At 35.0% G+C, this 17,797-nt stretch overlaps 1 protein-coding gene and 1 long non-coding RNA gene across 2 annotated transcripts; both read left to right on the top strand.

Moving 5' to 3' along the window:
* The first annotated feature begins 511 nt into the window (after positions 1–511).
* Positions 512–1,576, top strand: LOC142230946 (mitochondrial ornithine transporter 1-like). The gene is made up of 4 exons (XM_075301563.1): positions 512–764; positions 828–1,192; positions 1,258–1,419; positions 1,520–1,576. Exons 1-4 carry the CDS (start codon positions 638–640, stop codon positions 1,574–1,576), a joined length of 711 nt encoding a protein of 236 aa, XP_075157678.1. The 5' UTR covers positions 512–637.
* Positions 1,577–10,135: 8,559 nt separating this feature from the next.
* LOC142230261 (uncharacterized) lies at positions 10,136–12,689 on the top strand. The gene is made up of 2 exons (XR_012720628.1): positions 10,136–10,235; positions 12,351–12,689. It is a non-coding gene; the product is annotated as an uncharacterized LOC142230261 (long non-coding RNA).
* Positions 12,690–17,797: the final 5,108 nt, after the last annotated feature.

Raw genomic sequence — 17,797 nt, 5'->3', positions numbered from 1 at the left:
GTAAAAGTCTATCAAATTCTGTCCAGATCGAGAGATATTAAAATGTATGTATTTGGGACAAACCTTTTATATATAGCACCCAACACAATTGACGGATGTGGTGGTATTGTATCGAAAATTTAGATCTACAAAATGGTGCAGGGTATAATATAGTCGGCCCCGCCCGACTTTAGACTTTCCTTACTTGTTTACCACTGGGTATCTTCACAGTGAGCACACATTGTAGCTTTTACCCCTTACGAAAATGTTGCTAGCTAGGCCAATGTTTAATTGACAATTGTGACAAATAAAAATTCAAAATAAAATTATTTTATACCAAAAATTTTGAAATTTTCAATTTGCTTTCAATTTATGACACAAAAGTATCGAAATAAATAGTCCTCATAATTGATGGTAAGAATTACTTCAATTATTCTTACGAACCGTAACACATTTCCTCATATTTCGAAGCATAAATCGATACGTTTTTCCAGATTTTCTCTATTTTAAATTCAATTTGATTGACAATCAAAGTTTCAACATGCCGACTGACATGTTTTTGTAATACTAAAACTACCTTACTAAATCTGTCTTGATACAAACTAAAATATAAAAATTGACATATGTCAATTTCCCAATAAAAATAAATCAAACTATTATGGGAGCTTGCAGTGCAAAATATGTAGGAAATATTGTCGATACAATGGTGGAGGACTTTGTTTGGATCGAATCCGATTTTACCATTACAAAGATAGAGCACGATTCTATAAAACATCGCCTCATAGGTATGGAGTCATTCGTAAGCATAATCCATAATATTACAGTCATATTTTTGTCCTACTTTTTAGCCGGATTCGCTCAAGTCTATGCCACACAACCTTTTGACACTGTTAAAGTTAAGTTGCAAACATTTCCGAATACTTACAGATGTATGTGGGAATGTATGACCATAACCTATGGGAATTATGGTCTACGTCATGGACTCTATGCTGGATCTTTGCCAGCTGTGGCTACAGTTATTCTCGAAAATTCTATACTTTTTGGGACATTTAGCCATTGCCGATCAATTATAGTGGATATCAAGGGATACACAGATGTTAGAGAACTATCGGTATTGGATAATGCCTATGCTGGTAGTATGTCTGCGGTTTTATCATCACTGGTCTTATGTCCCACCGAAGTTCTAAAATGCAAATTTCAAGCTATTCAGGATGTAGGTGAGCGTAAATGTGGACCATATTCTATTAAAATTAAATTTTTTCGTCTTGTAATTTCAAGATGAAGCGATATGTGGAGAAGGGAAGTACAACGTCTGTGCTAACACCATTACAGTTGACGACGAGGATTTTAAAAAATGAAGGCAAGTATGGAATTATCGAAGGATATGCTATGATAATTGTGTCATTGCTATGTAGTCCTTCGAAATATTTGCTTTATACTGTACAAAGAGGCATTTTTGTTAACGGCGCGCAGTGGTTCCAAATATAATTCTGCATCTTTTGAATGGATAAAAACATTTTATGTGTAATTTTCTCTTAAGTTTACAAGTTTGTGGGTCCCTGATTTGCTTCAAATTGTCCACGAAGAGCCCATTTGATAGTATCGTCAAGTGTGCCAAACTTAGTTGAAATCGGTTCAGATTTAGGTATATCCCCCATAGGTTAGGTTAGGTTAGGTTAAAGTGGCAGCCCGATTAAGATTCAGGCTCACTTAGACTATTCAGTCCATTGTGATACCACATTAACTAAAAGTACCTATTACATATGGGCACTTCTAGTTTTAACCGATGAACTTCTCGATTATTTTCTTCTGTTGAACCAACCACATTGTTCCAAAAACATTAGCAGACTGCTTAAGTTAACGTTTTCCAGGTCCGCCAGTAATCTGAAGCTATATGCCCCTAAAATTTGCTTACGCCTTACACAAAATGCAGGACACTCACACAAGAGGTGTTTTATTGATTCCTTTTCCTCCGCATCATGACAGCTCATACAATAGTCATTATACTTCGCACCAATAGTTTTTGCAAAATCGCCTATCAGGCAGCGACCCGTTATAGCAGATATCAGGAGTGATATCTGGCGTCTCGAGAACACTAGCATATCTAGTATGCGGTTTAAGTTTAAATGGGACCATATTTGCTTGGTGTCGTTACAACCCTTACAATTCTCCCATCGAACATTAGCCATCATGACAGCCTTCTCACGCAGTAAGAGCTTGCAGGTAGCCAGAGGTACACCAACAGATTCTAGTTACCCTGGAATATGTAAGGTAGTTCCTAGCCTTGGTAGCTCATCTGCTTCGCAGTTCCCCGGTATGTTCTTGTGGCCAGGCACCCATATTAGGTGAATATTGTGCTGCTCAGCCATTTCATTGAGAGATTTGCGGCAGTCGATGGCCGTTTTCGAGTTGAGGAACACAGAGTCCAAGGATTTTATTGCAGGTTGACTGTCTGAGTATATATTAATGCCAATATTGCTTGGAGCATTACTTCTCAGCCAATTCACCACTTCTCTTATTGCTAATATTTCAGCCTGAAAAACAATACAGTGATCAGGTAATCTTTTCCACTACGTTAGGCACATCTGGCATTATTTTGAGGACCGAACTGTGACCGTAACTTTTTTCCGACCACAGCGATAGCTCGCGCAACCGCACAGCCGTTGTTGCAGCTGACTGTTTGGCCAAAATGTAGTATGACATTAAGGGAGTTTGTTCCTGTCTTGCTGAATGCACCGGAGATACACAAGCACGCCATACGCTGAACTTTCTCTAAACTGTTTGGCTGGTGAAGTGCCGGCCACCTTTTTGCCTTTTTGCACGAGTATAAAGCTACCGTTGCTTTCCTCACACTTTCTTCAATATTACGCTTAAAGTTCAGCTTCCTGTCCAAAATAAGGCCAAGGTATTTTGCACACTCCCTAAAGGGAATTTCAATACCCCCTAAGGAAATGGGCCTAATCGTGGGAGTTTTGCGATCTTTGCAGTACATGACTAGTTCTGTCTTTGCAGGATTTACCCCAAGACCATTATCTTTCGCCCATTTCTCAGTCATCCGGATCAGTCATCTCTGTATAATATCTCTAACTGTTGATGGGAATTTTCCCCTGACTGCTAGCGCCACATCATCTGCGTATGCCACCACTTGTATCCTTTCCTTTTCTATGGAAACCAGAAGGTCGTTTATAGCAACATTCCAAAGAAGAGGTGATAGAGCTCCTCCTTGAGGAGTGCCTCTGTTCACATACCTTTGTATGGTTGCTTGTCCTAGTGTGGCTGAAATGCGTCTCTTCCTTAGAAGTTCGTCTAACAGCCTAAGTATACCTGGATCAACATTCAGAGTTGTCAGTTCATTTAATATCGAGCTCGGATGGACGTTATTGAACGCCCCTTCGATGTCTATAAATGCCACGATTGTGTATTCTTTGACAGATAGTGAGCTTTCAATAAAGCTGACTAGTTCATGTAATGCGGTCTCAGTAGACCTGCCTTTCGAGTATGAATGTTGTCGTTTCGAGAGCAAACTTGAATCGACGCTAGTTCTAAGATAAATATCTATCATCCTCTCCAGAGTCTTAAGTAGGAATGATGATAAGCTGATTGGTCGGAAATCCTTCGCATTCGAGTGAGAGGCTTTTCCCGCTTTAGGTATGAAAACGACTTTTAATTCTCTCCACTTTCGTGGAATATACGCTAAGTTGATACATCCTATATATATCGCCGCCGACCAGGGGATAATTCTGTCAGCCACCGCTTGTAACTCCGCCGGAGTAATTCCATCAGGTCCGGGGGATTTGAATGATCCAAAGCTATTTAACGCCCATTTTATTCTAGATGCTGATACAATTTCCTCGATAGGAAACGACCGCTGAGCCACTTTGGCACCGCCAGTGCATGGTTCAACCGTCTGATTTCCGGGAAAATGTGTGTCCAATAGTATCTCCAGCGTCTGCTCACTGGACGTTGTCCAATTGCCCTCCGATGTTTTAATGAAACCTGGAGCGGAGCTAGTGGATGCTAGCACCTTCCGTAGTCTGGAAGCCTCGGACGTATTCTCAATGCTGCTGCAGTAATCATTCCAAGAGTTATGCTGAGCCTCTTGTAAGCGTCCCAATCCACAGGAGCTCTGGTTGATTTTGCTTTCCTGCACGATTTCCTCATATTACCTAACTCCGTAGACCACCATGGTGGTCGATTTTCCCCCTTGGCTTCCCTTTAGGGCATGCAGCTTTCAATGAAATGTTGAAGGCCTTAGTAATCCTCTCCACTGCGTGTTCGATAACTTGCACAGTGCTCATATTTGTCTCTGGTATTTCCGGTATCATCATATTGAACGATTCCCTATACCTATTCCAGTCAGCTTTCCTAACATTTGGCGGAAATATGGTCTTGGTGGTATGAACATCAAATTTGAAACTGATGTAGCGATGATCTGAGAAGCTGTGTTCACTTAAAACATGCCACTCAGATATCATTTCATTCAGTTCTTGCGAGGCCAAGGTGATGTCCAAAACCTCTTGCCTGTTTTTAGTGACAAAGGTTGGGACATCTCCCTTGTTGCAAACTACCAGATTAGTACGCAAAATAAACTCTATTAGCGACTCTCCCCTTGCATTAGTATCACTACTTCCCCATATACTATGATGCGCATTCGCATCCCATAATGAGTTTCGTCTTTGTTTTCAGTGACTCCTCAACTAAGGTCTTAATGGCACATGGAGGCATCTCCCTGTCATGTCCCATATACACGCAAAGAAAAAAACGTTTGGAAAACGTGTACCGAAAACGTTTTTCTTTTGTTAGAGTTTTTTGAATTGCTTCGAAAATTTTAAACTTTTATCACCAAAAAAATTTGTTTATTACAAAATTTTTATTTTTTCAATAAAAAAGGTTATTTTTGAAACAACAACACAGTCCATTTCGTTTATATCAAACACTGTTCTTTTCTGACTTTAGGTCTTTAATACGACACATTTTACAGTTCAAACTTTAATATACTACAATGTAATGTTGAACATTTTTTCGGAATCTTCCCAACATATCTGGAATATATGTAAAAAAAAAACACAAAAAAAAACGTTGGTCGAAGCAGGGATCGAACCCACGACGCTTGGCATGCTAGTCGGACATATATCTGGAATATATGTAAAAAAAAAACACAAAAAAAACGTTGGTCGAAGCAGGGATCGAACCCACGACGCTTGGCATGCTAGTCGGACGTAGCAACCACTGCACCACGGTGCCAAACTAAATGTTTGTTTCTGTTAAATAAACTTTGTTTATTCGGTTCGTGGGCGCCGCAAGCTATGCTATATAAATATAACTTATATGGATATTTATCTATTGATGACCATAACAGGTACATAGCTCAGTGGTTAGTGTGTTGGCTTACAAAGTGCATGGTCCGCGGTTCGATTCTCCGTCCAGGCGAAAGGTAAAAAAAATTTAAAAATTTATAAAATCGTATAATTTCTTCTACATTGTTGGTATTACAGGAAAAGGTGTTAAGAACTAAAAAACATCGTGTATGTGAGAAAGATGTGAGGGAAAATGCAATTAGCACGAAAACAATGTTTTTTTTTTGAATTTGTCCTTATGAAATTGTTTTTACATCCTGGAAAAGAATAAACTTTTATCAGAAAAAGTATATACTTTTCTCCCAAATACACTTCCTTACAGCAAAAAGCAAATGAGAAACGAACTTTGTTTGTCTAAAATTTCGATTGGGAGGAAAGAATTATTTTTTTGCGTGTAGACCGAAGATACCCAATATTTGAATTTGGCTATTTCTAAATTGGCAACGACGGTGTCTGCATTGCACATTGAAGGAAGCAGAAACAAGTTAAGCTCGTTTTTAGCAATTATACAGGCTCGAATTACATCATTACCAGTATACTGCAATAGTTTGAACCTCGGAGTACTTAATTCACATATTTTGTTTCTATAAACATATGGTTCTTGAATAAGAACTATGTCTTTCATCAGGAGAACTTTTAAGGCAGCACATGCAGCCTTACAATAATGAAGATTTATCTGGAGGATCCCCCATATAAGCGTACTTTTGCAGAAATATACTATTTCACCACAGTTAGTGAGGTTTCGTTGATAGGTATGGATATAAAGTCGATAAGGTATGTGCAAGGACATACTACTAATGTAATCGGAAACACGAATATTTAAAGTTTTTGGGTCAATTGTTTTTGCGAATTGCAGATATGAATTTAAACTTTTATCACGTTTGAAATAATTACGATTTTTATGATTTTTATTTTTAATGAGTTCTACAGGAAATATTGCTTTAAGAAATACTGTAGTTAGTTAGTGGACATACAAGGCTTTCTGGCAAAAAGAAAAAAGTGTCTTCGAAACTAAAGGAAAAAATGTTCATCAATTTAATTTAGCCATTTTATTTCCATTCAGTTAAATTTTTGTGTGAAATAATAAAATTTACTTGTTTCAGTAAAAAAACTCCTAAACTGAAAGCAGTTAGGAATAGTTCATTAACTAGAATAGGGTATGGAATTTTAATACTGTTTTTTCGCTGGGTATAAGAATTTACTACTGAACAAGAAAATTTTATTCACTGATAACAAAGCATTCGTAAAAATAAACAAAAACCGAACTAAAACCAAGTTTCCTCAAATTTAGTAAGATTTCTTATAAAATTATATTCTGACTTCCTTTATTATAGAAAATTTATCATACATACGAATAACACTTGGCATAGAAAAATATTTTAGTTCATTCGTACTAAGAAGTATTCAATCCTTTCAAAACTTAAGGAAACACATTTGTTAGAATATAGGAAAATTTCCTACATTTCTTTTATCTACCTGTAATCGATACCTGTGTTTCATGTAATCGATTATGTTAGCGCGTGGGTTGTTTTTTTAGTTGGAATCGCGTTGTTATGGTATACGGAGAGATTGTTAAAAAATAATATAGTAAAATAATATTATAAAAAACAAATAAAATATATAAAATATTTGTTATTTTAAATTAGTGAGAAAAATGTTTGTTTTTTGAAAATTGGTTTATAAAAAAGAAAACACCAGCAGAATAACAACCCCTTCATTCGACTTCATTTTGGAATCTTCAATTATCAGGTAATATTCAGTGACGCTAACCCTTTGTGAAAAAAATGGTTTCGGATTTTTTGTTTATATTTGTAGGTATTGAAATTGTAAAAGGTGGACAAAATTGCTAGGCAGCAAATTATTCAAAGTGAAAGGTACTACAAGAAGAAAAAATGTGTTTTAATATTTCATGGCCAGTCGATGATGTTGATTCTAAATAAATATATTTAATATATTAATAAAACATGTCTTTTATTGAAGAAAAATTGCTTATATAAATACATAAAATTGTATTTAAAAACGAAGGTAAACAGATCTAAATTTGAAAGGTTTACCACAAATATGTAAGATTTGTCCAAATGAATGAAAAAAGTTCAATAAAATCATTCCATATATGAATTCAATTCAGTTAAATTTTTTCATTCTGTAGTATAGTGGTACATAAATATAGGAAAATGTTAACTAATATACGGAATGCATTCTACCTAATTTCTACGAAAATCACATCATTCAAACAAATAAAAATGTCTTTGGCGCTATACGAAGTTCAACTTTCTTCGCAATGAGTTCATATTAACTTAAAGAAGGGGTCACTTTTTTCTGGGTGTAGAAACAAAATTTTGACAAAATTTTCTACAGAAATAAAATTTTGACAAAATTGTCTATAGAAATAAAATCTTGACAATATTTTGTATAGTAATAAAATTTTGACAAAATTTTCTATAGAAATAAAATTTTGACAAAATGTTCTATAGTAATAAAATTTTGAGAAAATTTTCTATTGAAATAAAATTTTGGTACATTATTTTTGGGGATCGGCTATGTATAACTATAGACCGATATGGACCAATTTTGGCGTGGTTGTTAGTGGCCATATACTAGCGCAATGTACCAAATTTCACCACGTACCAAATGTCAACCGGATCGGATGAGCTTCGGAGGTCAAATCTGGGGATCGCTTTAAATTGTGGTTATATATAATTAAGACCGGTATGGACCGATATTTCTGCATGGTTGTTAGAGACCATATACTAACACCACGTACCAAATTTCAACCGGATCGGGTGAATTTTGCTCTTCTAAGGGTCTCCGGAGGTCAAATCTGGGGATCGGTTTATATGGGGGCTACATATAATTATGGACCGATATGGACCAATTCCTGCATGGTTGTTAGAGACCATATACTAACACCACGTACCAAATTTCAACCGAATCGGACGAATTTTGCTCCTCCATGACACTCCGGTCAAATCTGGGGATCGGTTTATATGATGGCTATATATAATTATGGACCGATGTGGACAAATTTTTGCGTAGTTGTTAGAGACTATATAATTACACTATGTACTAAATTTCAGCCGGATCGGATGAAATTTGCTTCTCTTAGGGACTCTGCAAGATAAATCTGGGGATCGGTTTATATGGGGGCTATATAATTAATTATGGATCGATTTTGACCAATTTTGACTTGTTCAAGTCGATAGCTTGTTTCGTTCGGAAGTTAGCGCGATATCAACAGACGGACGGACGGACATGCTTAGATCGACTCAGAATTTCACCACGACCCAGAATATAACATATACACTTTATGGGGTCTTAGAGCAATATTTCGATGTGTTACAAACGGAATGACAAAGTTAATATAGCCCCCATCCTATGGTGGAGGGTATAAAAAATAAAGACAGAAACAATTCAGTTACCTTTTTCGAAAACTAAAAAAATGGACAAAATTCGGTATTTTTAAAATTCCAAATTCCGGAGTCTACAACGTTTAATCTCAAGCACTCAGGTACACAAGTTCGAAGACTATATCGGTCTAGGTTTTGATATAGCCCCCATATAAACCAACCTCACGATTTGGGGTCTTGGGCTTCTATAATCCGTAGTTTTTATCAAATTTGCCTGAAATTTGAAATCTTCAAGACCATAAAAATGTTTGCCGAAAATGGCGAGTATAGGTCCATGGTTTGATATAGCTCTCATATAGACCGATCTCCAGATTTTACTTCTTGGGCTTCTAGAAACCGTAGTTTTTATCTAATTTGTCTGAAATTAGAAATCTAGAAGTATTTTAGTACCATAAAGAGGTGCATCGAAAATGGTGATTATCGGTCCAATTCTTGATATAGCCCCCACACAGAAAAAAATATCACCAAAATATTTCCAATTAAAAAGTTAATTGAAGTTGAATATTTTTTCAATTAATAAATTAATTGATACAATTAACTTTTTAATCAAGATAGAACATAAAGTTAATTAAGTCAATGATTGAAAATTTTAAAATCTTTAATTAAAAAATTAATTGATACAATTAACTTTTTAATCAAATTCGGAAGACTAAGTCAGTTAAAAAAAGTGATGAACATTTCTTAATCCAAATAAAAACTCGAAGCCAATTCAGAAAGTAATTGAAAATAGTTACCTTTTTAAATAAAAAATTAATTAGGGTTTGCATTCAAAATCAATTAAATTTTTAATTGAATCAATTAAAAAATTAATTGAAAATTGCCAATGACATCAATTAATATTTTAATCAAGAATTTTTTCTATGCCCAATTAAAACTGTGATTGATACTATCATTTTCGTGATTGAAGACATTTCAATAAAAAAATTAATTGGATCAATTAATTTCGTGATTGAATCAGAAAATTTTTTTTTGTGTGCATATAGACCGATCTCCTGATTTTACTTCTTGGGCTTCTAGTTTTTATCTAATTTGCCTGAAATTAAAAATCTGGAGGTTTTTTTTGGACTATAAATATGTGTGCCGAAAATGGCGTGTATCTGTCCATGTTTTCATATAGCCCACTTATAAACAGGCCCTCAGATTTGGGGTCTAGATTCTAGAACCTCCATATAAACCCATTTCACTTATTGAGGGCATCATTTAAATAATACGGAGTAAAAATCTACAGATTTCAGATCATACTTGTTCTTTTTCTGTTTGGCATTTTATTTCATTGGAATATTATTTTGTGGATCATTGTATACGCTCGTCTGAGGCCTTATTTCATTTATTGTCTGGCACTTTTTTCATTAGCAGGTTGTTATTTTTATCTATTTTATTTTACAGGTATCCGGGGGTTCTATCGAGGTTTACTCTCCACATACTTTCGTGATATTCCGGGATATTTTTTGTATTTTGGTAGTTATGAAATTGCTCAAAAATACTTAGCAAAGTAATTTTTTTATTTCATTGAGTATGTTCTGCGTCTGATGTAGTAAAGTCTCACCGACATTTCGAGTGCTCACGAAGATGATAAAGAATTTTCCAAAAAGAAACATTATTTTGGTTTTCAAATAAAATTATTAATTTTTAAAATGCTTATTTCTCAATAAAGAGGAAGATATGGCATTAATAATGGAAAGCAATATCAGCCAAACGGCCACCACGACCACGCTTTAAAAGGATATGGACCCTTTTTTTGAAGTTTAAGATAACCTAATCCGAAAAGGGTCGGCGTGTGTCATATATAGCCTCATGTATTCTAACTTTGTGCTCTTGAATCTATAGGCGTAGATCTTATCTTTAACATGGCACCAAAGGAAGAAATCGTAAGGTGATACATTAAAGGGTGATACGGTCAAAATTTGGTCAATATAAACTTGGCGTATTTCTTTCAATTTTGCATTTAAAAAACCTGAACACCCCTCATTTTGAAGGTGTGTGTGTAGAATGTTGCTCCTATTTTGATTTTGGAATTCACTCTTCAGTTGTCAAAATGCCGTCGAAGCAAGAAGAGCAGCGTATCAAAATTTTGCTCGAGCATCGCGAAAATCCGAGCTACTCGCACGCAAAGCTGGCAAAATCGCTAAAAGTTGCCAAATCAACCGTTACAAATGTAATTAAAGTGTTTGGGAAACGTTTGTCGACAGCCAGGAAGTCTGGATCGGGGGGGAAATCGAAAACCGGAAGCCGCTGAGACGACAAAGGGAGTTGCCGGTAGTTTCAAGCGAAACCCTAACCTCTCTCTCCGAGATGCCTCAAATAAGCTGGGTGTATCGTCTACAACCGTGCATCGAGCCAAAAAACGAGCCGGACTATCGACTTACAAGAAGGTAGTGACTCCAAATCGCGATGATAAACAAAATACGACGGCCAAAGCGCGATCCCGGAGGCTGTACACGACGATGCTGACGAAGTTTGACTGCGTGGTAATGGACGACGAAACCTACGTCAAAGCCGACTACAAGCAGCTTCCGGGACAGGAGTTTTATACGGCAAAATGAAGGGGAAAGGTGGCAGATATTTTCAAGCACATAAAACTGTCAAAGTTCGCAAAGAAATATCTGGTTTGGCAAGCCATCTGTGCCTGTGGCTTGAAAAGCAGCATTTTCATAGCTTCCAGGACGGTCAACCAAGAAATTTACGTGAAAGAGTGTTTGAATAAACGTCTGCTGCCTTTCCTGAAGAAACACGGTTGTTCCGTACTGTTTTGGCCGGATTTGGCATCTTGCCATTACGGTAAAAAGGCCATGGAGTGGTACGCCGCCAACAATGTGCTGGTGGTTCCCAAGGACAAGAACCCTCCCAACACGCCAGAGCTCCGCCCAATTGAGAAATCCTGGGCTATTGTCAAGCGGAACCTAAAGAAGACCAAAAAAACTGCTAAGGACGAGCAGCAGTTCAAGGCAAACTGGCTTTCTGCGGCGAAGAAGGTGGACAAGGTGGCTGTACAAAATCTGATGGCAGGTGTCAAGCGTGAGGCCCGGCAATTCGGATTTGAAAAAGCGAAAGCCTAACTGAATATTTTTCCTGAATTTTATACTAATTGAACTTGAAAAACAAATTTAATTTGATTTTTTAAAAACGATTTCACCGATTTACACGCGTTTTCCCTTGACCGTATCACCCTTTATTCCGGACGGAATGTCAGTATTTGTAAAGAATCTTACAGTGTGTCGGATCGACACGACTTGTCGGCGATGACTAAATAATCGGTAAATGTGTATCGATTATGCCTTCGGACTTAACTTGTAATGTGCACAATATATGGGATATGTTCGACACGAGCACTGTCGTCCGGAATAACTGATAGTCTGTAAAGCGCATAATGGTTTCTGCTTGTCACTTGATAAAGAATGACAGCTTCAAAAGTGGCACGTGCCAAATTACCGGGTGATTCAAAATAACACCTCTTGTTGGAAAATCCTTTATCAACCATCGATGTGAAAACAAAAACATTTGGAATTTACAATAAAATTTTTGTGCATTTTTACATGAGGCACGGAACATAGTCCATGTTTAGATTTTTTTGTTTAATAACTCTTTAGAAAAATATTCCAAATTTCAGAAATTATACTTCTACGAGCTATTTGGATTCTTGGAAAACTCTTCTATCCGGTTCTATTGCTGGTGTTGTGCAATGTATTGTAACGTTTCCTGCTGATGTTATCAAATCACGTGTTCAAATCCTAAATCTAAAAGAAAGCCTGAGAGTTATTGCCTTTGAAATTTTGAAAAAGGATGGTATTGGAGCTTTCTACAGTGGTCTATTGCCATCCATACTGCGAACCATTCCAGCAACCGGGACTTTATTTTTAGTATATGAAAATGTTTTCAGATCCTTATAAGATGTAAAACGTTTAATTAAATTAAGATGTAGTTTAAATAAATTAAATATTTTTTATTAAACTAATGTAACTTTCGTCGATGATTGTGAAATTATATAAGAAATTCGTCAGCATTGTCGACCCCTGATTTTTGGATGTGCCCAGGTACCAAACTGTGATATTTACACTCAAAAAAAAAACAAAAGTTAACCCTCTAGGGCACTAAAGACAATTTATATATATTTTACTTGATTATTATGTTTTGAGAAAGTTGCCATGACTTTAAGAATTGCAATTTTGAACTTAAATTTTTTTCTGCAAACTACAAAATTGAAAAAGTTAAAGTTTTGTGTTTGTCTCATGTTATATGTTAGCGAATAAGAAAACTTTAAAAGTGCAATAGAAAATAACCTGACTAAAGATTAAATGTAAGTGCATTTCCCTTTACTAACCAGTTGATATAATGATGTAAAATTAAAATTAATAATTGTTATATTATAAAAATTGCCAGATTCATTAAAGATACCATCCCTGAAGAAGCTGGAATCACCCAGCAACTAATCTATTCGCATAAAAATACCTGACCTTAAAAGCCCAAAAGCAAAAACAGATGTGAAAATAATTAATTATTCCTAATAAATTTTCTTGAATTTATAAAAAAATACTTATGTTTGCGATATCGGCGTGAAGTAAGCGTTTTTAATACTGTTTAGTTACAATTTTCTAAAAATTATTTAAATTTTCTAAAATTAACCAACATTTTTTCAGTGTAACTTTTTGAGCATCATGAAGGAGAGTATTAAGGTATTATCGTGCTAAAATGACCATTTTTTCACGGTTACTTTTCTTAATAATTCATTTAAAACAAGTATATACGGCCGTAAGTTCGGCCAGGCCGAAGCTTATGTACCCTCCATCATGGATTGCGTAGAAACTTCATCTAAATACTGCCATCCACAATCGAATTACTTAAGTTGCGGTAACGCTTGCCGATGGCAAGGTATCTTAAAACCTCCTAACACCATCTTCTAAATTGTATGTAAGTCCATACGTGGTATATATTAAATCAAAAAAGATCGATCCAATACGTATATAATTCAATTTGACAAAGTAGACATAAAATTTTGACAAAATTTTTTACAGAAATAAAATTTTAACAAAATTTTCTATAGAAATAAAATTTTCACAAAATTTTCTATAGAAATAAAAATGTTGACAAAATTTTCTATAGAAAGAAAATGTTGACAAAAATTTCTACAGAAATAAAATTTTAACAAAATTTTCTATAGAAATAAACTTTTGACAAAATATTCTGTAGAAATAAAATCTTGGTAGATTATTTTTGGCTCGAGTGGCAACCATGATTATGAACCGAATAAAATTTGAACAAAATTTTCTATAGAAATAAAATTTTGACAAAATTTTCTATAGAAATAAAATTTTGACTATGATGAAAATTTTATTATGAACCGAATAAAATTTTAACAAAATTTTCTCTAGAAATAAAATTTTGACAAAATTTTCTATAGAAATAAAATTTTGACACAATTTTCTATAGAAATATAATTTTGACAAAATTTTCTATAGAAATAAAATTTTGGTAGATTATTTTTGGCTCTAGTGGCAACCATGATTATGAATCGATATGGACCAATTTTTGTGTGATTGGACCAATTTCTGCATGGTTGTTAGAGATCATATACTAACACCACGTTCCAAATTTCAACCGGATCGGGTGAATTTTGCTCTTCCAAGGGGCTCCGGAGGTCAAATCTGGGGATCGGTTTATATGGGGACTACATATAATTATGGACCGATGTGGACCAATTTTTGCGTAGTTATTTGGGACAATATACTTACACCATGTACCAAATTTCAGCCGGATCGGATGAAATTTGTTTCTCTTAGAGACTCTGCAAGCCAAATCTGGGGATCGGTTTATATGGGGGCTATATATAATTATGGACCGATTTGGACCAATTTTTGCATGATTGTTAGAGACCATATACTAACACCATGTACCAAATTTTAACCGGATCGGATGAATTTTGCTCCTCCAAGAGGACTCCGCAAGCCAAATCTGAGCGTCGGTTTCTATGGGGGCTATACGTAAAAGTGATCCGATATGGCCCATTTACAATACCAAAGGTCAAATCTGGGGATCGGTTTATATGGGGGCTACATATAATTATAGACCGATATGGACCAATTCCTGCATGGTTGTTAGAGACCATATACTAACACCACGTACCAAATTTCAACCGAATCGGATGAATTTTGCTCATCCATGAGGCTCCGGAGGTCAAATCTGGGGATCGGTTTATATGGGGGCTATATATAATTATGGACCGATGTGGACCAATTTTTGCGTAGTTGTTAGAGACCATATACTTACACCATGTACCAAATTTCAGCCGAATCGGATGAATTTGCTTCTCTTAGAGACTCTGCAAGCCAAATCTGGGGATCAGTTTATATGGGGGCTATACGTAAACGTGGTCCGATAAGGCCCATTTGCAATACTATACGACCTACATCAATAACAACTACTTGTGCCAAGTTTCAAGTCGATAGCTTGTTTCGTTCGGAAGTTAGTGTGATTTCAACAGACGGACGAACGGACATGCTTAGATCGACTCAGAATTTCACCACGACCCAGAATATATATACTTTATGGGGTCTTAGAACAATATTTCGATGTGTTACAAACGGAATGACAAAGTTAATATACCCCCATCCTATGATGGAGGGTATAAAAAGTAGTATGTATCTTTCAATCGTTGCTTTGGACCATTACCCAACAATTTATAATAAAATTTGCAAAAAAATTTTTATAATTTCGTTCTGCTTTTACAGATTTGATTTCGATTTTAGCAGCTAAACTCGAACTTAATACTAACCTTCAGTCGAAAAGTATTTACATTTTTTGTGATATCCACGTTTGTAATACAGTTAAATTAATATTTTCTAAAATTAACCAAAATAATCCTACCTGGTGGGTTTACAGCTTTTTAGTGTAAGCATCCTAATCATTGGATCACTTTGGATTTGGGGCTTAATGCTTAATTTTTTTATATTTCTTGTGTTCTATATTTAAAATATAAATGTCTATTCTAAGTATATCTTTAAAAATATTTTTCACAGTGTGGGTCGTTTTCCAATTTCTCATTTCCCCCATTATATTCTTATAAACAAATACTAATATATCAAGCCTTTTTTAAGATATAGATTTTTAAGTAATTATGTTAGAAAAATGAAAAAATTTCAAATTTGGAATTTGGAATTTCAACAACCGCATACATTGGCATAACATTCCGATATATCGGCGAAAGGTCAAACTCCCTAATCTCTAACCAACTCCCTAACGAACAACGATGTCTTTTATAATAGTAGCACCTAAAATTATGCTTCAAAAAGTGTAGCAACACACAAACGTAATTTAATTCAAATGCCGCCTGCACACCTAGAAAATATTAATGAAAATCTTGTGCTGGACTATACACTATGTATTAACCTTTAGTAGAAAATGGATGTATTTCTATAATATATTCAATAATATCCCAGCAAAAAAAGCGTCGCCAAAAAGGTATTGAAAATGTTCTTTTTGGATCCGGAAGTGGTGCAAAATTGCAGAAGTGATGCATTTAACATGGGCTTCCCATTAGAGGTGTGCACGTGACACGAAATCGTCGTGACTCACGAAAATTTTCGTGACTCATGCGTGAGTCGTGAGTCACGCTGATAGAAACGGCGTGAGTGTGCGTGAGCGTGATTAACAAAAAAAAGGTCGTGCGTGAGCGTGAGTCACGAAAATAATTTCTTCGTGAGTGTGCGTGAATAATGAATTTCGGAAAAATTCGCTCACGAAAATAATCCCGCCCAGGGACATAAAACGCTTACGAGTTGAATTTATTTACAATTTTAATGACACCTGAGATGGTAAAAGTTAAATAACGCACTCGATTTTAATCATGCTCATGTTTTCAAACATGTCCCTAAGGTAAATTACTCATAAAATTATTCGTGAGTCACGACATTTTTCGTGATTACGATATTTTTCGTGAGTCACGGTACTTTTCGTAAGTCACGACATTTTCGTGCGTGAGTGTGCGTGAGTACATCTCTACTTGCCATAGGACGGAAGTCCTCCATTTCAACAGCCGGTGCACTGAATTTGCATCACTTCTTTAGGTGTGATCCGAATTCAATGTTTTGGATGTAAATTAAAAAATTCTGTGATATTTTGTCAAATAAATAATTTTTATATTTTTTATAATTTTTAATGTATTCTAACGCTTGTCTGAAACGTTTGGCCTCAAATATTTTCAAAAATGCAAAATTTTTTCAGATTAGATTTAACATTTTTTTCGACAAAATTTAAATAATTTGTACCATTTTATGAAATCTTAAACTATTTTTAACCAAATTGAAACAAAAAACTTAAAATTACCCATTAAAAATATGAAGAAAACATGTTATAATAAATTGAATGAAAAGAACTTCCTGTGTAGTTAAAATAAAGAACATCATTTGGAGTACATCTTCTGGAAGTGCTTTTAAAGTTGTGGCGTTGCAAGAACTTCCAAATTTTTTGCTGGGATGGATCTCAAACGGTTTATATGAACCGTTTTAATTATATATCGGTTTATATAGGGGCAATATTTAACTATGGATTGATAGGGATCTTCTTTTGTGTTGTTGTAAGAATATGAATGCTAATGTCAGGTACAGGTTAGGGTGTTCAAAACTTACACAAGTTAGTGAGAAATTTAATTAAAAAAACGAAAGTCGAAGTTTGTTTAGAGACGTACTGAAGAATTGAAACAGCATGTTTTTACTAATTAGTATAAAAGTTATTCATTATATACATTATATATTATAAACATTATATCGATGCCTTCATTCCAAAGTACGCTAAGTCTAAAAAGTGAATTTTACAGGAAACAAGTTCAAAGTTTTTTTTTTTTTTTTTTGAATTTCTCAAAAACCGTATAAGATAGAAATTCCCTTTTTTGGTCTTAAAATCATATTTATTACAGATATTTTTTTAGTATGTACGAACTCAAACTAGTGATAACAGAACATGGCTAAAAATGACTAACACCACTTTAGACCAAACAAAGTTTTTGTATTTAGCCTGTGACTAAAGTTTTAAAAAATGTCCAATCCAAAAAGGGCGAAAAACTTT

The sequence above is a fragment of the Haematobia irritans genome, chromosome 3, assembly GCF_050003625.1.
Source record: "Haematobia irritans isolate KBUSLIRL chromosome 3, ASM5000362v1, whole genome shotgun sequence".
NCBI lineage: Eukaryota > Metazoa > Arthropoda > Insecta > Diptera > Muscidae > Haematobia > Haematobia irritans.
Note: the sequence above shows the minus strand (reverse complement) of the source record. Positions and strands in the feature narration are given on the sequence as shown.